This window comes from Clupea harengus, chromosome 12, assembly GCF_900700415.2.
Source record: "Clupea harengus chromosome 12, Ch_v2.0.2, whole genome shotgun sequence".
NCBI lineage: Eukaryota > Metazoa > Chordata > Actinopteri > Clupeiformes > Clupeidae > Clupea > Clupea harengus.
The window spans coordinates 17,065,943-17,091,086 of NC_045163.1; the positions used below are offsets into that span (position 1 = coordinate 17,065,943).

Consider the following 25,144-nt stretch of genomic DNA (forward strand, 5'->3'; position numbering starts at 1 on the left):
TGTGTGTGTGTGTTTGTGTGTGTGTGTGTGTGTGTGTGTGTGTGTCCGACGGGCAAACTTCTTCCAGTGTCACGGAATATGCGTTGAATTGTGAAATGTGTTGTTGGTTTAATCAAGAGATACGATATCGACTTCAAAGAACCACCTCTGTGAATGATGTTTCTGATAGTTTCTTACATTTCTTACATCATAATGTTAGAAGGGAGATTAAGCTTCCTTATTAAAAAAGACAATCAATGAAAGATCAGAGCAAGACTGAAACATCAAACATAAAAGAGTTATCTTATTCTCTCTTTCTCTTATTCTCTCTTTCTCTTATTCTCTCTCTCCCCTCCCCTCTCTCTGCCCCCCCCCCCCCCCATCTTAGATCTCGCGGCTGGAACAGACATGGATGGCCCTAAGGCAAAGGCACACTGAAGGAGCCATCCTGTACGAGAAGAAGCTCAAGCCCTTCCTGAAGGCCATGAATGATGGCAAAGGTGAGCCACCTCTAGGGGGAACTAGAGAGCCAGGGATAGGATACAGTGGAAGGATACAGTGGAAGTGGAATTTGGGCCTGATCTAACGCATTTCCGTCCATCTGGGTTAAAGCCCCATTCAACTTAGACAGACTTAGTACGTAAAGCCCTGTTCACACTTGGACAGACTTATGACGTATGTAAATGGAAACTAGGAGCTGTGATAGTTAGCCATCCACGCAGTGTGTGAATGTGTTCAATAGTGAAGTTCAACTACATCTTGTTGAACTGAGAGTGTGGCACTTAGAGAGTGAAGATAGGGTGCTGAAAGCCCAGACGATTCAGCAATGCTCCTGTGGTTCATCGCATCACACCTAAAGGTGGCTTGAACCTGATAACATGCACGTCACACAGAAAAGCAAGAGACAAACTAACTAAAGTCTAGTTTTAGAGGGCCTCCTCTCATATGCTGTCAAATCATCCCAGTCATCAGTACTTTTTACCTGTTAACATCAGTGTGTGTGTGTGTGTGTGTCACAGAGAGCTGCGTCCTCTCCAACACCTCCTTCCCACCTGTTGTTCCCGTGTTGTCTCTGCTGGAGAGGGGCGTGGCCGTGGGGGAGGGGCTAGAGCCCTGGGAGAGCGTGGAGGCAGGCGTCGACGTGGTGATGAGTCACCTGGAGGCGGCCCGTACCATCGCCCATCACGGGGGAATCTACTGCACCAATGCAGAGACAAAACTAAAAGGTATGTGTGTTTTGGTTTGTTTGTTTTAGGTTGTGTACATGCCTGAGGTAGATGTGTTCACTAATTATTTTGCCTTTGTGCTGAAATATTACTCAGAAACACTAGGTTGAGGGAAGAATAGAGAACAGCTATGGATGGTTCAGACTGAGTTTGAAAAATGCCTGTCCACCTGTCCTGTCCTCCAAGGTCATGAAGAAATATTGTAAAAGTAATACGTTTGTTGTCTCTTTCTTTCTTCCTTCTTCCTTCTTTCTTTCTTTCTCTCTCTCTCTCTCTCTCTCTCTCTGTCTCCCTCCAGAGCTGCAGGAGCGTGCAGAGCTCCTTGAGATCTTCTGCACAGAGTTCCAGATGCGTCTGCTGTGGGGCAGCCGCGGCTCAGAGGGCTCCCAGGCCGAGCGCTACGAGAAGTTCGACAAGGTCCTCACCGCCCTCTCCCACAAGCTGGAGACCCCTGTCCGACACAGCGAGCTATAGCACTTGAGTCACCCCCTTAACCTTAACCTTAACCTTGACCTTAACCTTAGCCCCCTTTCCCCCCATACTCAGCACAGAAACTTGCAGTGGTACAATCCCATCAGTCCTTCTCCTTACTGTCACTCCCATGCATCTGGGCTGGACCAATATGGGGGTGTTGAGAGAGAGATACTGAACTGAACATGTGGGAAAGAGGGAAAGGAGATCGAGAGGAACAGAGAGAGAGATCGAAAAAGGGGAGAGGCTTGCTGAGGCACAAAGAGGACCGTTTGCATCACATGTCTTACTGGACCCCTTCTAACAAGTCACAGAAATGCATTGTGGGAAATCAGGTAACAAGCCTCAAGAAGAACGACGTGTGGGGGGAAACACGAGTGTGTGTTTCCTGAGAGAGAATGATAGAATGGATGAGTGTTGCTGTGTCTCACCTTGGACTACACCTATGATTCCCTGCTTTGTCCAGTTTTTCCTTTTGTTTTGTCGAAGACTAAAACCCTGACAACAGTGGCTACGGAACCTTCCAGAAGGTCATGGGTCATGTTGAGGGTGAATGACTGCGTTGCTGATGCTCCACCACCTGCTCAGACACGGTGGGGAAAACGATGAGGAGGCGACACTCGTCTCTGACAAAGTCACACACACACGTCTGAATGTACGTGGCCAAATCATGCAAGCAGATATATTTGAAAGGAAACCCTGCTTGTGTGTGTGTGTGTGTGTGTGTTTGTCTCATTATTTGGATTTTTTAAGTGATTTGATGATCAACTTTCTGATGGATTCTTCTGTATGCTTTACAATTGTCTTTGATTTTCATATTTGATTTTATTTGATTCTATTTTGACATTTATCTCTTCTGTACTATGATAAAAGTGGATTCCCTCTGCACCACGGGCTTAATTTCTACCAGGTGTCAGCATATGCCAAATAACAATACATCAGACAGACACACATATACACACACACACACACACACACACACACACACACACACACACACACACACACACACACACACACACACACACTTGCAAACTTCTACCCTAACATTGTGTAAATGATTGTACAGAAATGCAGGTCTTGCTCTTGTTACTGACTTGTGACCTCTGACACGTCATGTTTTCTGTCACGAAGGGCATTGAGTGTGATCTCTGACCCGGACACACGTTTGAGCGTGATTCAAAACCAGACTTTAGTAGTCACTGCACACTAAGAGTAGTTCTCAGACTGCTATTGGCTATTGTCAGAGGCTGGTGAAAATGTGAAGAACAGACTTCTGTGGGAGACAGTGATCAGAGTCCTCAGGGAAGTGTTTGTGTGTGGCTGTGAGTGTGAGTGTGTGTGTGTGTGTGTGTGCATATGTATGTAAATATGACACATCTATGCTTGGCTTGAAGGTTTAATGTGCATAATTGTGGCATTCGATCAACAATAACAACAACAACAACACCAGATTTGTATGGCAAGATAAAGAGGGCTAACTTGATGCTTTGTTAATGCGTGTCTTAAACCCTTAAACCAGGGGAGCATAGACAATTCCCCACTCCTGAACTAAATTCACCATCCCTTCACCTGTGTGTCGACTTTGCGATGTGGTTTCACCAATTGCACTTAGCTCATGCTATTCAGGTGCCTGACATTGCATTAGTGTAAGAGTGGAGGTGTGTGTGTGTGTGTGTGTGTGTGTGTGTGTGTGTGTGTGTGTGAGTAAGAGAGAAGAGGGTGGGCTTGCAGATTGGATGTGGAAGGTACATAGTCCACATGCATGTACACACATAAGACTCCAAGAAACATTTCTGCATAACACAGTTCAGGGAGGAAGGCGTCTGTAAATCCACTTGCTATTTACTTGCACGTCCATCTTACAATGTAGAGTGTAGTCAGCTGTTTTGCTGTTGTTTCAGGGGGGGAGGTTATTAGTGGTGAACTTTGCAGATGAACACCGGCTTGGAGTTCTTCGCTGGGACGACCAAGGAGTACTGCACGTACTTCCCCTTGTGGCCACAAGGGAGCGTAAATGAAGAAGCAAAACATTTTAAAATAAAATGCAATGAGGATGGGGTCTACTTGAGTGTTTTGAAATCTGGAGACTGTGACGTGTGTTTCTCACATATTGTACAGATGACTGTGTGTGCTTATGTCATTTTGTAAATAGACAGTCCTGAATGAACCTTCAAAGGAACGTGAAATAAGTGATCACCTTTTTCTTATGTGCTGTAAATATTCTGGTATGTCATATTTTTTTCAACCTTTTTTCCAGGAAATAAACCACAGTAAGCTTGTGAAAGCAATACCTGTTGTGTTGTTATTGTCTCATTCATTGATTCATTTGTGATGATACAAATGTGTTCTCATACTCCAGGGGGTCAGCCTAAGGTCTTTATTCCCCTCATCATAGTATTAACTTAAGTTAATATGAAATGCTTATTTTAAAGTTAAACATGATTTGCAGTGAAATAAAAGGAAGAAGAACAACATTTGGTAACACTTTATAATAAGATGTGTTAATGAACCACCAAAGTATTACCAAATCAATTAGATATTTACAAGTCCGTACAAGACATTAAATAACATTACTAGATAACTTACAAATTACTTACACTACACACACACACTCCCAAGAGAGAGCAGAGAGGGGGGAAATGGATGAATAAGGTCACAAGTGGTGTGACTATTTCATTGTTGCTGATTAATGGATGGTACATTTAATGGATGAATTTAAGTTCAATTTTTCTGCTTTCTGAACCTCAAAATTGTCCGATCTTGTCGAGGTCTGTCTCAGTTCCATCCATTTTCATTCAAGGAAGGGGACATAAACATTCATAAAACAGCCAGTCAAACAAACTTTTATGGTAAGACTTTGTGTCACATGTGTTAGATTTAGGTGTTTTTCATATACTTTCAACCCATATGAATTCCTCCCCCACAAGAATGTATCACATTCTCGCCACCTTCATTAAAGTAACACTATGCAACAATTTGACACTTTTTGAGGTATAGGCAACTAGTTTGGTACCATCCTCAAATTCATTTTGATAGCATATGGTCATGTCAATGATAGATAAACACCTGTGTCTTTCCCACTAGCCATCCAGGAAATGCCTGTTGTAGTTCTGTGTACCGGGCTGGAATACCCTGCAAAAATGGAAGAAATTGCAAGCCCACCTATTTTTAGTTCTCATTTGCTGCAGTTCACTGGTTACTGCTGTTACATACCAGCTACTCTCCCAGCTTGTTAAACATAAGATAAAATTACATAAGAAAGTTGGGCGGCAACTTAAGTGTGTGTGTGTGTGTGTGTGTGTGTGTGTGTGTGTGTGTTACGAAAAAAAAAAAAAAAAACACAACTAAGACCCCTCTGAGAGATGAGGGTTACCTTCTCTCCCACCGAAGGATGGTCTTTACCGGCGAGCCCCGTCCGTCTTGCCACACACTGACAGCCCGCATGTTGGCATGTATCCTTTTCCATAAAATAATTAGCCTGGATACCAGACCGAACTTAGCCCCGCCCACAACATTTGAGGTCTTGAGGTGTGTGTGTGTGTGGGGGGGGGGGGGGGGGGTATTCACAGTCATTGTAATTTCAGTGGACCCAATTGGTATTCCCTCATATCAACCAACTCTGAAGCCATTGTGGTCCATATCTGCCATGATTCTACTGGGCCAGTGCTAGATATGTTTCTGGGTCAATGCTTCTCCGGGGTGAGTTACATCTTGTAACCTCGAACACACCCTCATTACCCCTCTGACATATTAAATCTAAATCCTAAAGGGGCCGCGGAAATATCTATTACCAGTCAGTAATGCTCTTCAACTTTCAGCAAGGTAAGAAGTGGATCCTATATCCGTTGAAATTTTGAGAGCCTATTTTCACTCACGCTTCTCAGCAGTAGGTCTCACTTTCTGCCACAAGATGGTGCTGCTGTTTCACCAGTTGACCTAAAAGCAGGCACTCTGTTGTGATTGGTATTCAGAGTATGAAGCATTACTTGACCCACACAAACACAGAATTAAGGAAGGTACAGACATACAGGCTTAAATTCACCCTGAAATCCACACTGCTGATGCCTCACCCTGGACAGTATAAGGCAACTTATTAAACAGGAATAAATACATGTTAGAAAAACACATCATGGAAGTAAAAAATTTGATTGTCAAAAAGAAAAAAACGAATTCCACATACAGAATACTGAGGCAGAGTTCTTCAGAGTGCATTAATGATATCTGGGTATCAATTCATTTTCTCTGCTGTTAAATCTTGCTTTGCTTTAAATTTGATTGCATGTGGATGTGTGCGAAAGATTCATCTTTCCATGAATTTCTGTATGCATGTTTATTCAAATGCACTCCTCTGACTGCATGTGTGTGGATGCTTGTATGTATATGCATGTGAGTTTTTCTCTACCTCTACCTTCTCTACCGTGTTCTTGTGTGTGTATGAATGCATGTGTATGTGTGTGCGTGAGTGTGTTTTCCCATCTTTGTGTGCAAGCGTGCGAGCGTGTCAGTTTGTGTGTATATATACTTGTGTGTATATGCATGTGAGTGTTTCTCTGCCTGTATTTGTGTGTTCTTGCATGGGTCTGTATGAATGCATGTGTATGTGTGTGTGTGTGTGTGAGTGTGTTTTTCCATCTTTGTGTGCAAACGTGTGTGTGTGCGTGTGCGTGTGTGAGCACATGCACTGCGGCAGTGGGCATGCGTGCTGGGAGAGAGCTGCAAGTGCGTCAGTGTAACGTGACTCTGACTGTGCGGCCAGGCCAGGCTAAGACAAGATGGGGGTGATCGGGGTACAGCGGGGCCATCATGTTCTCTGGTGTGTGTGTGTGTGTGTGTGTGTGTGTGACAGCCGTACAAGGAGAGGGACAAGAGAGAGGGAGACACAGAGGAAGATACAGAAGGAGAAGGAGAAAGAGAAAGCAAGAGAGAGGGAGAAAGAGAGAAAGCGAGAATGAAAGAGAGATAGAAAGAGAGAGAGAGAGAGAGAGACCCCTCTTTCACATCGATGCGTGGCACAGCTGGGTGCGAGGCAGAGAGAGATCTTCCTGGCACCCCTGGTACACTGACGTAGCCCTGTAGCCTGGCTACAGAGACATAGGGACACGCTGAGAGCCGCACCAGCCCCCAATAACACCCCCCCCCCCCCAACAGGCTCCCAGGCCCTTATGCGGGGACAAAAGCGCGGCAGAACTGTCCGTCACACGTCACTGTACTGGGGACATTTCGGAGGCTCGGGGGAACATTTAACGAGAGCTTATTCTCCCACAGCCGCACAGAGATAAATGTGGACCAGGCCAGGCTGAGCTGATAGAAACGGCAGAGGGAGAGAAGGACAACAATCCTTTGCACAACACCGAACAAACAAAGACTGCGAGTTAGCGCCCCCGTCAAAGACATTAAAAACATCTCTTAGGTCTTCCATCATCACACAGAGACGCAGAAGAAGTGACAGAGCTTGCTCTTTGTCTTTCTCTTTCTCTCTATCCCCCTCTCTTTCAAACCTCAGTGTGTAACATATTAATTTATATTTCCTATCATATGTGTTTGCTGAAACAAGCAAACGCATCCATTCAGCAGAGTGGAGCCATCGTCTCCCATTCACCCTCATTGAGGCTTTTCTCTGTGCCTCCATTGTGTCCTCCATTGTCAGTTACTTCAGTGTGACAGCCGCTGCCTTTGCTACTATATCAGAGCGGCCCTGACATCTGTGTGATTCCAGGAAACAAATACTTCTCCCAGCGCCAAAAATTCCGCGCGCAAAAAGTGCAGCACACAAAGCTGCTTTCACTGCGAACCCAAAACTTGGATATTTCTTTTAGAAAATGTTGTATTGATGAGATAAGGGGTGTATGCAGAGCAAGATATCTGGAAATAGTATTTCATGGAAATGTTTCAAAAAGGAGAGACTGATGGTGTGTGTGTGTGTGTGTGTTGGGGGGGGGGGGGGGGGGGGTTGTGTCAGTAATGGTTTTGGCCCACTAACTAGAAATAAACAAATCATTTTGGGCCATGAACTTTTAACACCACCAAATAAAATGGTTGGGAAGACCAGCATTTGGAGATAAGGCTTTACTCCTTGGAGGGAAGGAAGTGATCACTGGCTATAGCAAGCAAGAGTACAAATAGGGTGTGATGAATATGGAATATACTAGAGAAGCAATGACAGCTTAGGAACTGCATGTCACATTCTGAGAAGATTAGCAAATGAGAAGTGACTGGATGACATGTCCTGGTGCTTTACCACTTTGTTGTCTAAATCCTTCTCTCTCTTTGTCTCTGCATGTACACACCCACCCACACATATACATGCATACACACACACACACGCCCACACAGATACATCCATAGACACACACACACAGATACACGCACACACACATTTGTGCACACTTTAAGGGAGATTCACATATAAATCAAAGGTAATTCCTATGTGCCTCTTTCCAAGTCTCTTTCAAGCCATTGCACTCCATTTGATGAAGAATGTTCCCATCCCAAAACTATGCTGTAATGTGCTGGAGTGTGTAAACATGGGTAGACAATACTACTAGCATGTCTGCCAAAGAAAGGCCCCAAGCTGGTGCACACACAGAAAGGGAGGGAGAGAGAGCAACATACAAACACAGAATTAAGGAAGGTACAAACATACAGGCTTAAATTCACCCTGAAATCCACACTGCTGATGCCTCACCCTGGACAGTGATCGGCTGACTTCCCCTCACCCTTCGCCCCCCCCATCACCTCTGGCCCCCTATACTCACACTCTCCTCCATTACCACATGAATGGGTGCCTGCGAAAAGACCACTGAAGATTCGGACGCCAACAGAAGGCAGCAGATTTGCAATTCAAACTGCCCCCCAATCGGGACAAGGCTGTCACCGATATGACAGAGGGCAAAGGAGGAGGGGGTTGTGGGTTGAACGGTTGGATGGGGGGTACGATGGCACTGCCTGCCACTGCCGTGCCCACTTGTGTGTGTGTATGTGTGTGTCTTTGTGTGTGTGTGTGTTGAGTGACAGCTTTACACTAAAAAAATGTCATATGCTACAGTCGGTGAATGCTGCTTGAGATCACAGGGACAACCAGATAACAAAGTGACCATGTTCATATAGGCTAAAGATTGACTGAGAAGAACATATTCATGGTTTACGTTTACAAATCTGATGTATGTAGACTGACAATAATGACAAATGAAATATAACTGAAGAAATGAAAAATTACTAAAAATATATATGTTCTACTAGTAGCGGTACAGCCTAGACTGTGATGCCTTGCCCGTGAATGTTTTCAAACAGAGGAAAAACATTTCTTCCGGTAATGACGCACCACTTCCGGATTAACGAAGCAATATGGCGGCGCCCATAGCGCTACATCTGGAGTTTGGGTTAGTACGAGTTTTGTTGTATAACAATTTAAAACGAAATAATGTGGACGGGGTATTAAATATTTACAAGATATTTCAGTAAGATCAATAAAAACGATTCAGTCTCTTGACAACGCCCACATTACCACGCTTTTAACCTTAACTCGCGCAGGGTACATATTAATTAATCTTCATACAGCCTAATGTACGAGCAAAATGCGGCAAACTATAATACTTCGTGACATTTAACTACTGCTGTGGTAGATTCGGTTGTGAAGTGTGCAAAATGGGGATATTTCTTGCGTGCAGCTGCAGCAGGCATCTCGAATTAGAGTTGAGATAGGTTGACAGAACCGACAGCTATCTGCTTCTATCAGATTGCCAGGAGTCCTAAAGATTTCTCCAGTTTACTCATTCTTGTCGCGATTACAGAGCAGTGAAATATAAAACGCCCAGTCAATATTGATGAAGTTTATGTGGGTGAGGAAAGTTTCGATTATGCTACGAATGCACATAAGATCAGTTGTAGCCTGTTACTCCAGATGTAAAAAGTCAATACATTTTAAGTGTCCGAGTAGGCTGTGCGCTAAAACTGGTTATACAATTTGGGTAACTTAACACTATCGTTCATTACTCCAATATGAGAATTTTCACTAGTTTGTATTTACAGTATTCTTCTTACACATTAGTTATTGTATTGATTGATAATGCTGCTTTGCATAATTAATTGCACCCAGTTTGAGTTAATGGGTCCGTAGGGGAGCCTATTGTGAAAAAAATGTGTATTTTCTATTTTGCATTTCCTGCTAACAACGCAGAATTGGAATACATTGGAAATGCCAGAAAAAAATGATCCAAATTATTTATGGAGCTTATTGTCCACTAAGAAATACTGATCGGAGCACTGAATACACATAAAGGTGCTTGCTGTTGAATTTTTTTCAGGATAAAGAAGAAGCTGCAATCACTGATTTTCCAGGGCTCAGGGTGGAATAGTGTCTGTCTGGCGTGTGGTTGTGTCTGTGCAGAGAGCTGTGGGTTAGCTAGCAAGCCTCCATTAAATGTGGTCCAAACGTAAAGCACTGGGAGCAGATATATGGTGGTGTCAGGGCTGAACCAGCTGACCCTGTGATGTAGGCTAGGCTAGGCTAAGCTCTCTCTCTCTGTCTGTCTCTGTGTGCCTCTGTGCTGGTGGGAGCAGGCAGAGGGCCAGACGGGGGAGAGAGAGCAGAGAGAGGGGAGGACAACTGGGCATTCTCCAAGGGATGTGAGCCCTCTTTATTGAGCCCTGCACCTGCTGCTGCTGCTGAGAGAGAACATCACACTCAGTCCATCTCTCTCTCTCTTTCTCCCTCCCTCCATCTCTCTTACTTTTTCTGTTTCTCTATGTCACTCTCTGCTCCTGTATCCCTCTATTTATTTATCTTGAGCCTTCCCTTGCTATCCCTATGTACACTCATCTTTTTTAGGGCACACACACACACACTCACACACACACACTCAGAGACACACAGAGACACACAAACTTGTGTTCTTTTTTCCTCCTTCTTTTCTCTTTCATCTCCATCCCTTTTCTCCTGCTTTCAGTTGCATCTCTTTTATCCTCTATTCCCTGGATCTCTCCTTCTTTCCTTCCCTCTCATCTCTCACTCTCTTGCTCTATCTATCTATCTTTTTCAGTGTAGTGTATAGTGAGTGGACTGAATGGCGTGTGTGTGTGAACTGTTGATGTCAGGCATTTTTGTGAGGTTATCACCACCACGTTCCCCCCACACCCCCTCTTCCAGTAGCACAGCCTCAGTGTTGTCCTCCTCCTCCTCCTCCTCCTTTCCTCCTCCTCTCCATCTCCTCCATCTCTCCTCGTCCAACAATGATGTCAGAGGCCCAGCTGAAGCTGAAGTGGTGTTCATCTGGACCAGGCACCAGCATCAGCACCGGCGGACCTCACAGCATCACATGCCTCCAGCTTGCACGGCTGGGCTGCCTCGGCAACATACAGAGAAAGAGGGAAACTGTTGCGGCTCTAGTAGGCGCTCACTTTAGATGGAATGCTGTAATTCCTCGGCATCCATGGGCAGTGCATTAAACAGTGTTGGTCTAACAGGGATTTCATATCGACCTAGATTTGACACCATGTTGTTTCCTCCTTGTTTCCACATATGTCTCTGTTTTACTCTCCTCTCAATCTTGGTCTGTCTGTCACTGCCTACACCTAAAATATATCTCCTCCTGTCACTTACTGTCCATTTGTCACAACACTTCTTTTCTCTCCCACTCTCTTTGTAATAATCTACCCACCATGCTTAGGGAAACAGATCCATAAACACTAGTTGTCTGATCTTTAATGAAGGGTCATGAGGTCAGACAGGCTTGAGTTAATTAGCTCAGCCTGACCAGCATCAGTGAGTTCAGTCATCCATTAGGTAATGTACAGGTCACGTCAGGGTCAGCAAGGATGGTGGCCATATTAGGACAGCAGCATGACCCACATCTGTTGCCTGTGTACCGTGCAGAGTCTAACTGTACTTCAGTGTATGTGGCGTTATTACACTGACATGAACTTTACACATTTTGTAGTTATAATTCTTTGCTCTTCTCATCATTAATGACATATTCCAAAACATATTGCCCGTGAAACATACTGCATATTTTCTGTGTATTGGGACAGAGGTACTTGTATAAAAAGGACAGGTACTAGAAACGTATCAGATATTGGCATATATGAGTTGGATTTAGGGTTACAGGTAACAATAAGATTACTCAGGATACATCAGATTTTGTTTGTGTTTTATGGGGCACGTAGTGTGATTTGGCTGGTCTTCTTGCTGTGATCCTCATAGAGACCAGTTGGACCAATAATTAACTTTATGCAGGCTAAAACATTAGCACTATGCAGGCTAAAACATTACCACTATGCAGGCTAATTGGGGAATGTCTGAAAGAAACCAGACAGGCCTTAGGCTGACACTTATGCCAGACAGACCTTAGGCTGACACTCTCCTTCAGTTTTGAGCCAAGTTTTGGTCAATGTTCCTTCCTGCTAATATGGAGTTTAGAGAGTACAGTGTAAGTCTGTGTGTGTTTGGTGACACAGCTGTTTTTAAGGCACTATGTTATTTCCAGAAAGATCATGTAGTGGTTTCTGGCCTTTTTGAAGGTTGCCATGGAACCCCCTTTATGACATCATCATCTCCCTGTTTTCTCTGCAGGGGCGGAGCAGAGCTACTGTTTGATGGGGTCAAGGATCATCATGTGACTTTGCCCAGCCAATCGGAGCCCTGTAAGTATTGACACACGCAGAATCTTCAGGACTTGCCTAGTTCGTGACTCATTTAAATGGCACTCTTGGAATCTGGTGCATTTAAATCTCCTTTCAAAAATCACGGAAGACAAAAGGGAAATTGAAAATGTCAAGTATGCCCGCCCCCCCCCCCCCCCCCCCCCCCCCCCAAAAAAAAGGTAGCGTTAAATTAAATAACACTGGGGTTAACACAGTGAATATTCTGATTTTTTTATTTTATTCTTTTTTCTCATTCTTTTTTTTTTTCATTTTTTACTTTCATTTCCTGTGCGGAAAACTACTCGACCCACCCTGGTGTTGATGACTTAATTGACTCCATATATCTTGATGCTTACTTAAAGCCAAAAAACTGACATGGGGGGGTGGGGTTGTGCCCTGCTGGCCTCTCCTCCTCCAGAGCCAAGAGGAGAGAGGCCTCTCAGCCAGCATGCTGGCCACAGACAAAAAGATACACAAATCATATCACATCATGTGGCCTCTCTCTCTCTCTCTCTCTCTCTCTCTCTCTCTCTCTTTCTCTTTTTCTCTCTCTCTCTTTTGCCCTGTATCTTTCTCTTTCTCTATTGCATCCATCACTTTCTCTTTCCCTTCTTCTTCTTCTTCTTCTCCCTCTGCCACTCCCCTCTCGCTCTGTCCTCTCCTCCCCTCCCCTCCCCTCCCCTCTCTCAGTCGCTCTGTCATTCTGCTGGTGACCCCGGTCGAGTGAGGTTCACACGTTCCCCTGGACACCTGCTCTGTCTCAGCTAGGCCCTGGCCAGCTCTTCTTTTCTCCTCTCCTCTCCTCTCCTTTCCTCTCTCCTCTCCTCGTGGTCTCCACCATGGCGGCCACAGTCCGAACGCCGCCAACTCCACCACCACAAACCCAGTGCCGCAAATCGGGTCTTAAGAAGCTGCCATCTACTCCTCCCTCTCTCCCTCCCTCCCTCTCTCACTTTCCCTTTTCCTCTTTCTCTCCCTCCTTTCACTCCTTTCCTTTACTTCCCCCTCCACAACAATGGACCAGAATGCCCCCCCCTCCCCTCATTTTCCTTCCCCCCCACCACCCCCTCTCTACCACCAACATCTGTGAGGCCCCCAGGCCCGGGCCTTTTCTTCCCCTAACTGCTCTGTTATTGTCGGGCTTTCACTTGTAAATTCAGCCACTGATACTGTTGATGGGTCTTTTCGCCATGACGCCGAGGTCAGTGGAAAGGTATGGGGGGGCGAGTGGGGGGTTCAGGGGAAAGGGAAAGGGAGCTATGGGGGGGTTAGTTGGGGAGGGGCTGGCAGGAACAATTGTGACAAAGCACTAAGTCCTTTTTGTGTGCAATCATTTTGGACGGTTGGAAGGACAAATGCCCCAGCTCTCACTCTCCCACTCTCTCTCTCTCTCTCTCTCTTTCTCTTTCTTTTTCTCCCCCTCTCTCTCTCTCTCACTTGCATTCCTCCGGCATCCTGGTGGGACGTTGGGGATGAAAGTTTGTGCTGAGAGTGAAGAAGAAGGAAAGAAAATGGAGGGGAAAAAATAACAAGGAAAAAAAAACCTAAATCTCCAGCCTCAGTCACCAAGTTCTGTCGAGAGTCAGACTCCCGTTTGATCCAGTTGAGGGGGCCTCAGCTCATACTGCAGACCTGCGGAAAGGGAATCAGTCTGAACACCACATCCCATGAGTCAGTCTGAACGCACAATATCCCATGATTCAGTCTGTGCAGTAAAATCTCCAGAGTGGGATGACTGAGTTCTTAGTAGAGTAGAGTTGACTCACACACTCTAGAGTGTTTACTTTCCCCAAGAAAAACCTCTCATATGTATCTAAATGTATGTGTATTTTTCAGTATTTATAAAAAAAAAAAAATGTAAACAGCCACAAATCCTGAATCCAGAAAATCCTGAACACTGCATGTTGGCTAGGTCTTCAAGGAAAAGGGTGTTCCCGGTTTGACGTTCTGAACATTGGATGACATTGTTAGTGTGCATTTAGAACTTAAGTGTGTTTTCCATTAAGCTTTGGAGAAGCAGTGTTGATATGTCGGTGTGCACGTGGAGCTAAACTGGGTTTGCGAGTGAGCATTTGAGAAACGCTGTTGATTCTTGGGGTGTGTGTGCACTTGTGTGTGTGTGTGTGTGTGTGTGTGTGTGTTTGTGCGCACAAGCTCCTCTCTGCCCCTTTCTAAGTATGCGTAAGGCCGTGCTAATTTCCTGCTAACGTGTGATATTTCAAGTCACACAGGAGGAGCCTCGTGGAGGCAGTTGGCTTACTAGCATCTCGAGGTGGGAACGGCAAAAGGCCTTTTGTTATCGCCGGCGTTTGTCCTGACCCCAACAAAACCATCGCAAACAACAAAAAGGGTCGTCTCCGTGGCACTGGTGTCTCCACGACAACCCGAGGACAAAAGTTGACCACAGGAGGGAATGTGGTCGCGGGGCATGGAGCAGGAAAGAAGGGCTGACCTTGGTGGAGGTCCTTGGAACCCCGTTGGCAGAACCGCTGGTGTGTGTGTGTGTGTGTGTGTGTGTGTAGGCTGTGAGGTCACGGCTGGCCTACCCAAGCCCCTCTCAGTGTAAGATCTGACATGGGGTTCAGGCAGAATTCGCACCCCTCCTTTCCCACCCTTCCCAAATTTTCGGTGTCTTTTCCAGCATTGCATGTGGATGATTGATGACTTGGGCTAACACCCCCCCCCCCCCCCCCGCCACCAATTCCCCCCCACCCCTCCTCGTTTGCTGTCATAGTAACACTCACCCTCATAACCCCAGCAAGATGAATTACTTCATTCCGTCCCTCCCACAGATAAGGATGATAATGATAGTCATAACACCAGAGAAAAGGAGGGACGAAACAGACAGAAGGAAAAAAAGACAAAGCGAGCAAAAGAGCGAGAGAAATAACGGAAGAGGGGGACAGGGAAAGCATAGGCGGGCAATGGTTCGTACCCGTGACGCTATCACCCACCCCCCGATACAGATAGACCACTGTCCCAGCATGCACCTGGTTGCCATGACGCAAGCACATCATTTTCCTTGCTTCCATCCCTGCTCCGCCTTCTGTCGTCTGCGCACTCTCTCTCTCTCTGTGTGTGTGTGTGTGTGTGTGTGTGTGTGTGTGTGTGTTTTCTTACCCCGCCCGCATTATGTAGCACTTCCTCTCATCTGTGCACACTGTGATGGAACAGGCACAATGCAAACATGAGGAGCCTGATGTCTCTCCTCACTCCGACACCCCCAAACACACACACACAAACATACACACTCCTATTCACATTTTCGCGTTCACGCAGAAATAAGTGACGATGACTTCTTTGTGTTGTGTGTGTGTGTGTGTGTGTATGTGTATGCTGCTTTTTACAGTCGCCAGTTGAGGACAGATGAGCATAGGAGTGATTGCTTCTGTTTTTAGACCTGCAGTGGTGAAAGTCAATAGTCATTGCCTTAGCACTGCGCCCAGGCAAGCATCACTCTTCTTTATAGGTGCGGTAGGCGGGCAAAGGAGCTGCGGGCTTCTGCAAGGTACAACGATCGTTACACAACTGAAGACCCTGACAGCGATCCAATTAACCTGAAACAGCCTCTCCATACCCCCCCCCCCATCCACCCACCCAACCAGCCACCACACACACACACACACACACACACAAACACACACACACACACACACACACACACACACACAGACAGACAACCAGCACGGACCCCTTCACCACCTTGTGCAAGACACACACACACACACTGGTGTGCTGACTTCTCAAAATCCATGCAGCTTCATGAGGGGCGCGGCTTCCTTGATTGAGCCATGTGGGCTTCGGTACTGGGGAATTCCTCCTCACCATCTTCCTCTCACTCTCCCTCTCAATCTCTGTTTTATTTCTTTCTCACCCCTTCGTTCTCTCTCTGTCTCTCGTTCTTGGTTTATCTCTGACCATTTTTCTCGCTCTTTCTTTTCTCAGTGTCGCTTCCTTTATCACTCTTTCTTTCAGTCTTTCGGTCTGTCTGTCTGTCTGTCTCTCTCTCTCTCTCCCTCCCCCTCTCCATTTTTCTCTTATTGTCTCCTTCCCTCAGTTTCTCTCTCTCCTTCCCCCTCCCTCTATTCTCTTCTCTTGTTTTTGTGTTCAGTTCCCCTGTAACTTAGCCCTTCCCATTAGCGTTAGCACAGTGAAGTGCTTTGCTTCGCTACAGAATTGCCTGACGCATCAGGTCTTCTGAAACACATTAGCACAGACCTCCACTCCCTACCCAATGTAGACCCCCCACCCACCCCGAACTTCTCTTCATCCTCTGGGCATTTGGATGATCATTTTCCTTTCACTCTCTGTTTAATGGAGAAATTGAGATAAAAGAAAAGATTGAGGGCAGTTCGGTAGCTGGCTTTCCACAGTGCTGCTGAATGCTGAGCTGAATTTGCTGTTGGTTGAGATGGCTACAGAATTCTGAAAGTCGTTGAACGCTGCCCAGCCGGTTCAGAGTCCTGATGCTGCCTTCGCTGAGGGGCGAATGTATTCCCATACGTGTGTGTGCGCGTACGCCCACGCTCACACACACTCAGACACACTCTCATGCACACATGAACTTGCACATGCGCACCCAAACGCAGTGCCGTCACCTTCAGCTGATGTACAGTAAAGATGGAGGGGAAAATGGCTGTCGCTTCCATTACTGCTACCAGTGACATTATTCTGTTGCTTTTACAACATGGAATGATGTTGGAATGATAGGAGTTGAGTATTTAGTTATATAGCTGTGTTGGATCAGGTGTCGGTAAACGCGCTTCTGTGTAAATCTCTGTCGGTGTGAACATTATTTGTTAATGTATATACAGACAAACACACATATCCATTTCTTTTTTGGTGCACTGTGTGTATGAAATTCTGTTTGAATAATTGTGAGCATATTTGTATGCTTTCGCGTATATATTTGTATTTTTGCTATATTGTGTGTTTGTGTGTGTGTGCGAGTGTATGTGTGTGTGCGCGCGGGAGACAGACAGCCCGCAGGGGGTGTGTGGGTCCTGTCTGACCAGCGGCTGATCAGTGTGTGATGTCCCTCTCCTGATCAGTGTCATTGCATTTCGAATGGTCGAGCTTGAAACACACTGAGGAGTGTTCCGCTTAGCCAACACACATGCGTGCGCGTTCTCGCACACACAGACCCACACACTCGTGATCTGTATTGCACTGCTTTTGACAGAAGACAAATTAAGATCATTCTAGCTGGTATAAAGACGAAAGTCAGGATAGTGTGTGCCCCATATTTCTTTTCTTCTTTCCATCTCTCTCTCTTTCTCGATATCCCTCTTTCTCTGTGTTTCCCTCTCCTCTGTAGGGGAACTGGCTGAATCCAGAGATGCAGGCAGCTGCTGATGTGGATGTTGATCAAGACATGGACACATAGAAGCATACATATAAATATTCTCTCTCATACACACACACGCACAAGCACGCACACACACACACACACATGCTGAATGGTATCTCAAATACATTAGAGTTTTATCAATGCATTACTTGTGTCATGATGAGATTAAATAATTACATTTATTTTATAAATGTTTGTTTTCATATTTGTAGTAATATTGTTTTGGTCATTTAAGTACTAATTAGTGAATTTAAATCAACTACACAGGTGACGGACCTATATGAGCATGTAGAGTGGAATTGTTTGCTTGGATCACTGGCTGATGCAGTTGTGCTAATTTTGACAAGCTTGTGTCACAGTTTTCATTGCCCATAAGTAGTGCAATCATCCAGGGGTGTTTTTCTATATTTTATACATTGCACCTCACCCTCACTTCACTTGTAATTTAAGGTTGGATCATTTTTTAAAGTGTTTTCTTGCTTATTTAATACAAATCGTTGGCATTTTAAATTTCACACGTTTGTCAGTGTTCGGAGCTGCAACGGTGGACATGGACAATGGGCTGTTGGTGTTTGTGATAGAGCGGGATGCATCAAAACGCGAGGGCAGTCTCCTCAACCCGAGGGGCTCCAGAGCGTTTGTGTTTTTGTTTAGCACTTGAACCGCTTCGCTACCCCATCACCCCCTCTATACACATACACACAGACGCACTGTTTGATATTCATGCTTTCACACACACACACACACACACACACACACTCTCTCTCACACAGACACAAACATACACATTCACTGTTTGATATTCATGCATTTACACACACACACACACACACTCATTTTCCCCCAGTTGAGTCTCTGTCGCGTCAGATCGACCGGGGGGTTGAATCAGTGACCCGTGACCCTTCATCTTTGACCTCTGGCTGGCGTTTGCAGGGGACATGAAGCAGCTGCTGGTGTGGATCCAGAGGAACATGCTGAAGGAACGGCCCGAGCTCTTTGTGCAGGGGGACACCGTGTGAGTACACACACACGCACACACACACACACACACACACACATGCACGCACACCACATGCACATCTAAAAACACATGCATTTACGCATGCAGAGAATGCTCACATGCATGAAGACATACACAAACACACTCACATACACACACAGGTTCATAAGGTGCATAAACACACACATATACACACTTAGACACATGCAAGTTCATGTGTCTAAACATATCCGTGGATACACACACACACACACACATGCACATGCGTATAGACACAGATACACATGTACACACACACAAATACACATGGAGATACACATGCATGCACACACACACATGCACATAACCTTGCACACACAGGCATAGACACAGTCAAATACACAAGCCTAAGCAGAATAACACACATGTACAATAAGTCATACACATGCATACACACATAAAACATCAGACTGCTATAAATACATTTATACAGAACACACACAAACACTCTGGATGTACTACTTTATTCATAGATACAGTCACGCACAAATGTTAACGTAAACTTTATTTGATATTTACTATTGAATATTAAAACTAATTATTTGGAAGTTAATGCAGATATACAAAAATAACATGGTAAGTATTTATACATTTATTTATGTGATAATCAGTGATAATATATTTATATAATTGTGTTGTATGCACACATACTCTATGTCTATTTTGCACGCACGCACACACACACACACACATTTGATATCCATGTTTTTTTGTTTGTTTTGTTTTTGTTGTTGTTGTTGTAATTTGTTGTTGCTACTGAAAACAGCGGGTCATGTGAAAACAGTGTGGATGCCAAGTGTGTCCGGCACAGTGCTAGTTTTCTGTGCGTGGGGGTAGTTCATTTTCGTGTGTGTGTGTGTGTGTGTGTGTGTGTGTGTGTGTGTGTGTGTGTGTGTGTGTGTGTGTGTGTGTGTGTTCTCACAGTCAACCCCCCTTCAGTCTAGCACCTGACTAATTTAATGGGGAATTTATAGAGGCTCATTTGCAGAGGGGTGTGCATGAAGAGAAGGGGGATTTTTATAGGTCATCTGGATGAGGATGGTAGCATTACCTGGGTTCCTTTTTTATGTTGCATTTTCCCCTTAGCACCATAGCATTTTGCATTCGTGTGTGTGTGTGTGTGTGTGTGTGTGTGTGTGTGTGTGTGTGTGTGTATTATTTGTATGTGCGGTTATTGTTGTAGGTAATGGTGAAGGGGATGTCCTGTCCTTGCTACACGCGTACACGCACACACACGACGATCAGGGGGTACACTCCTGCAGAGACATATTTTCACACACCATGCTCCACACGTGCACGATATTTCAAATAATCACAGGTTCATGATCAGGGTGAACCCCCGATCCTGTAAGACATCCCATCGTTCTTTCAGTGCGTTTTGCACAGGAGCCCTCAGGAGTGAATAATACCCCCCCCCCCCATGCTCACATACGTTTAATGCATCCCCTGACGTCACGGCACGGCTACCACTGTCATGGCGTCTCCTCGACCAAAGCAAAAACAACAGAGTACAGCGCTCAAGTGTGTGTATGTGTGTGAAATCTCTCTCTCTCTCACACACTCACACACACAATCCCAGGTCTGACGTGATGTGAAGGTGCTAGTGTGTCCTGTGTCCAGAGCATCCTAAGCATCTTGACAAATCAATTTGGTTTATGTATTTTAATTTTATTTATTTATCCTTTGTCTTTTAAAAAAATGTATCTAAATACATTGTTGATCAAAAAAGTTGGCCAAAATGTCTTTAGCACACATTTCACATATGTTTCTGTATGTGTGTGCTATGTGTTTTTTTTGTGTGCATCTCTGTGTGTGTGTGTGTGTGTGTGTGTGTGTGTGTGTGTGTGTGTGTGTGTGTGTGTGTGTGTGTGTTTTTAAACATGTCCGGGAGTGGGGGTGAGGGGTGTGTAGATGTAATAATCATGTGACTTTCGCGCGGCTCTGATGGATATCATCTTTGTATATTGCACATTGCGGTAAAATAGGTTCCTATTACCCTGGATGTTCATGATCCCTGCCTGGAATTTTCATAGCAATCTGGGGGTGCTGATGTTGTCAGCATCTGCTAAAGGCTCATTCTCTCTCTGAATACAGGAGGCCAGGAATATTGGTGCTCATCAACGATGCAGATTGGGAGCTGATGGTGAGTGGGTGTGTGTTTGTGGATATACTTATTTATTTATTTATTTATCTATTTATTTGTATGTGTGTTTGTGTGAGTGCATGTGCACATATTATCTCTTTGTGTTTGTTTTCACATCATTCTTGAATGCTGCAATCGCTGTAGTGTTGATATCAGTGTTCATCCCATGTGCCGTATGTCCACTGGTCATCCCTATCGTGTCTCATTAGAGGACATGTATGGACACAGCAGTTTAATTTTAAACAACACAATCAATGCAGAGAAAGTCAATGTCGCAACAACTGTCAATGGTGGTTAAAAGCACAAATCATCTGTTAATATGAAGTTATGAGATTATCTGCATCAGCCATAAGAAGATGTCAGTGTGTCCAAGCAGCCATGGTTTAGTCTGGCATGATGCATACAACTGTCTACTATCTGGGCAGCTCAATAGCAATATTACCTATATATTTTACTGTTAAGTTGTTAAATATTTCTGTGTGTGTGTGTGTGTGTGTGTGTGTGTTTGTGTTTGTGCATGTGTATGCTTCTACGTATATGTGTGCATGTATACGTGTGTGTGCGCGCGTGTCTGCTTTCGCCTGCCTCTTTAGGGTGAGCTGGAGTACCAGCTTCAGGACCAAGATAATGTGGTCTTCATCTCTACTCTGCATGGGGGTTAACCGCCGTCCCCATAAAAAAACAGAGTGTGGACACTAAGAGAGAACCCCCCCCCCTCAACCTCCACCCCCGCCCAGCCCCTTCACCGCTCTCAGTCAGCCTTGTGTAGTTCATCAAGTCCTGGGCGCGACGCCCCCATGGATCCCCTTAATTTCTCCACCAATGCTACACAGGAACACTGAAATGTTCTGATGGTTGTGTCACCCTGACTCGTGACCTTCAACACGGGGGCTGTGGGGTGTATGTTCGTGGTGTGTGTGTGTGTGTGTGTGTGTGTGTGTGTGTGTTTGTGTGTGTGTGTGAGGGGGGGGAGGATACCCTTTGGAGACACAGATGCTTGACCAGCGTCCTATCAGGCCTGGACACCTGAGTCCAGTGTGTTGATGTGATTGTGGTCGGTCGGTCTGTCTAGACAGTGTGCAAATGGACCTCTGAGAGACATACAGAGGTCAATCTTTAAGACCATGGTCGTTGGGCTAAATTTGCCTCAGTCTTATTTTATATTGTTGTACATGTCATTAATCAATAAAAGTCATCTGTTTAAACAATTTAAGTGCGAAAAATTGGTGAGGTTGTGTTTAAGTGATATCACGTTAAGCCAAAAATTGCAATATATCTATGTTTTTCTTTCTTTAAGATTTACTGAAATTGGCAAAAACATGGGATATTATGTGTTTTTTTTAAATAAAATATAGATTAAAGCATTTCTGTTTGTTTTTTTTTTGCATGGTAGGCCTATGATATCGTTTGTTCAACGAACACTCTCGTAGCCTATGGCAGATCTTATTCGTAAAGGGTTACCTATATCTATAGGCTCTTTGACTATGTGAATCACGTTTTAAGGTGCCAAAGCAGATGGATTCAAGGAAAGGATATTGCCTACCCGATTTGCATCCTTAAATTAACTTTAAACATAGATAGGCCTACTTTTAGGCTGAAAGAAACCATACGAATGTGTACCGTTATGGGTAAACTCCGAATTCGAGTACGAAGGATTATTTGAGTTTAGCATTGAGGGCCGTATATCCGCATATCTAGCTCATATGGTTCATCCAGAAGAGTCATCGCGGTGGGAGGTCGCGGTTCCGCTCCAGGCTCTGCCTTCAGAGGAAGGAAGACTCGGTTAGGATGCGATTTGTAACGGAAAACCTACTGATAAAGGATACAATGCTGCCGATGCTAATGGCTTGGTATTATCAGTGTTGCTAAGAAGTAGGCCTAGCTTAGTGTGTTTGTGTTGTGAGAGTAGGCATACTTGGAGCAGTACGATGGAGAATAAACATGCAAGCGCACACTGTGTGACCGATCCGAAGGCCATGAGAGTGTTGTAGGTGTAATAGGCTACCTTAGAGAAACATTTTTTTTCTGAATAGTGAATTAACTTGAAGAACTCTGCAGGCTTTGACAGATGTTTAAGCCATTGCGTTAATTCTCAATAAAGTAAGTAACTTTTATCCTAGCAAGTTGTTAAATATAACATAGGCTATTTCAGTAGGGCCCACATAAACAGAGTATTTTATAGCAGTCTGGTTTATCATATTGGTCGCTATCTATCTTTCTTTATTTTTTTATGCATTTGTTGCAAACGATAGGCTACGTGGAATAGTGTGGAATTTCCGACTCGCATTCTGTGTTGGCTATTTATGAAACAAATATGCTGAACCTTTTAATTAAAATAAACAAAACAATGAATGCCAGGCTTAGGTGGGCAATATGTAGGCATATAAAGGAAGACATTACAGCCTAGGTTATTTTGTGTAAATCTAAATTCTGACCTAAATCGAAGTCAAAAGACCCGAAAAACTAGTAGTGTACGACCTATCCAGGAATTTCAGTCATTTTTATCTGGCCCTATGATTTTTAATGTAGACCATATAAACTGACCATTGTCTAACCAAGGAATCCACTGACTGGTCCACAATTAGCCGAATTCCAATTAGGTCCTACACGTAACCTATACAGAAAACCTCATGTTTTCGAGTGTAAACAGGCGGCATCCTATCCTCACATCATGTAAGACTACAGCATAGGCCTGTCTGCTATGCAGTTGTGACAGGGACGAATACAAATATCTCTAGGCTATAATGTGCAAGGCTGCGCCAACCAATGGGCCCATACCACCTGCGCCCCCCAAATCCACCCCGCTCCCTAAATCATTAATGCCTCAATCATACAATGGTGGCGTTTACTACGAATGTAAATATAAGTGTCTCTTAATTCAGTCCTCTATGCCTGGTATTACCCTTTAAGTGCACTTGACTTAGGCTGACACAAAAGCCGTAGGGCTATCTAATTAGGTTGCGCTTTCATCTCAGGGAGCCTAACATTTTGTTCTAAGAACACTTTACAATAACCACAAGGTATCGTACGCTATAATATATATAAAGCTAGGACTCTAAAAAGAACTGGGTGTATTTTCTGTTTGGACGCTCCTGATTTTTTTAGACAAGAAAAAAGTGAATTCTCCCATCACTAGAGTCTTAATTTAGTCGTCACAAACACCGAGGTGTTTGTAGTATTTGCTGGTGCTATCTGCAATTTTGCAAGCTATTTTCCTTGTCATAAAATTGACATTTTTGTTTTTGTGCATATCTGTAAACTGCCTGTAAACCAAGATTTTTTTTCATTTGCCTTTTATCTTGAACACCCCATAGCATTTTATCTTCTGTCCACACTATAGTCACCCTGTGTCACTCAGGTAGGCTACCGATACTGGTGCTAGTAGCTTAACAGCTTCGTACGCTCTGTTCTTCCAAGGTCCGCCAAAGAAAATTATTATTATTATCCTATTACAGTGCTTAAAGGTTGCGTATGAGATATATTTCTGCTAATGGGGCAGCTGACTGCACTGTACAACCTTGAGTCAGAATAAGCAATTACTTATCCGAGAGTTGCAATATGAGAGCATTGCCATTATACAGGCTTTATTTTTATTAACCTTGTCTAGGGAATCCACAGTTTATCGTTAAAATCGCCAGCTAACGATGTCGTTGGCCAGGTGATGTATGCCTTCACGAAGGATCAAAACAAACAAGCCTTTTGAAAAACCTGGATGTAAAGGTCTCCTGAAACCACACACGTTGGCCCATATCTCACCTATGTTAGTCTGGTGCTGCTCCGATTGTTTTTTGCATATCTCAACTCTTAACCGAGAAGTACAGTTCGTACTATGATAAACAACTAATTGACTGCTATATTGATTCAGTTGTTACTTTGTATTTAAGTAATCTTGATGGTTTGTTGATTTTGCGATCTCGGCCTTAATTCACATTTACAGTAGCACAATATCACCGATTTTTTTTACAAATTATGGCTACATTCAAGTTATGAAAACATTTCTATGAAAAATTCATATGAATTAATATAAAACAAAAATGACATTTATGAATTATGGATTTAAGAATAAAAAAATCAGCATCTGAATATAGATATGAGGTAAGACTACTTTCATACAACTGTACAGGACACATTTCTCAACGGACTTGTCTCCCCTGATGCACGTGATTCAGGCCTAATTTTCAGGCCCTAGTGTTTTGCCTTCTAACGTCATCACACCATCCTCGGGACAGCATAGCTGCTGCCCCCTCTCTGTCTTTCTCTCTCTCCCTTTCCAAATACTGTCGGGTCTCTCTCAT

General features: G+C 44.3%; 2 protein-coding genes across 6 annotated transcripts in view; both read left to right on the plus strand.

The window, feature by feature from the left end:
- sh2d3ca (SH2 domain containing 3Ca) overlaps positions 1-3,967 on the plus strand; it is a 61,362-nt gene extending 57,395 nt beyond the window's left edge. For all 4 annotated transcript variants that reach the window (XM_031577482.2, XM_031577483.2, XM_042709333.1 and 1 more), the window contains 3 exons: positions 368-479; positions 999-1,205; positions 1,504-3,967. In XM_031577482.2, coding sequence (XP_031433342.1) covers positions 368-479; positions 999-1,205; positions 1,504-1,679 — 495 coding nt within the window. In that variant the 3' untranslated portion in view covers positions 1,680-3,967. The remainder of the gene's footprint in view (positions 1-367; positions 480-998; positions 1,206-1,503) is intronic.
- Positions 3,968-8,854: 4,887 nt separating this feature from the next.
- On the plus strand, positions 8,855-22,057 carry urm1 (ubiquitin related modifier 1). Of its 2 annotated transcripts, none has more exons than XM_042709335.1 (5): positions 8,855-9,058; positions 12,247-12,317; positions 18,601-18,682; positions 20,801-20,857; positions 21,443-22,057. In XM_042709335.1, the coding sequence occupies exons 1-5, from the start codon at positions 9,024-9,026 to the stop codon at positions 21,546-21,548; spliced, it is 351 nt and encodes a 116-aa protein (XP_042565269.1). In that variant the 5' UTR covers positions 8,855-9,023; the 3' UTR covers positions 21,549-22,057. The 2 variants fall into 2 exon arrangements, with proteins under 2 accessions (XP_042565269.1, XP_012689572.1); XM_012834118.3 differs by having other exon boundaries at positions 8,923-9,058; positions 20,801-20,849.
- The last annotated feature ends 3,087 nt before the right edge of the window (positions 22,058-25,144 follow it).

Coding starts and splice junctions, on each gene's coding strand:
- urm1 (XM_042709335.1), top strand. CDS start 9,024: ATGGCGGCGCCCATAGCGCTACATCTGGAGTTTGG. Junction 18,683..20,800: donor TTTGTGCAGGGGGACACCGT/GTGAGTACACAC, acceptor CTCTGAATACAG/GAGGCCAGGAATATTGGTGC. Junction 20,858..21,442: donor TGGGAGCTGATGGTGAGTGG/GTGTGTGTTTGT, acceptor CTGCCTCTTTAG/GGTGAGCTGGAGTACCAGCT.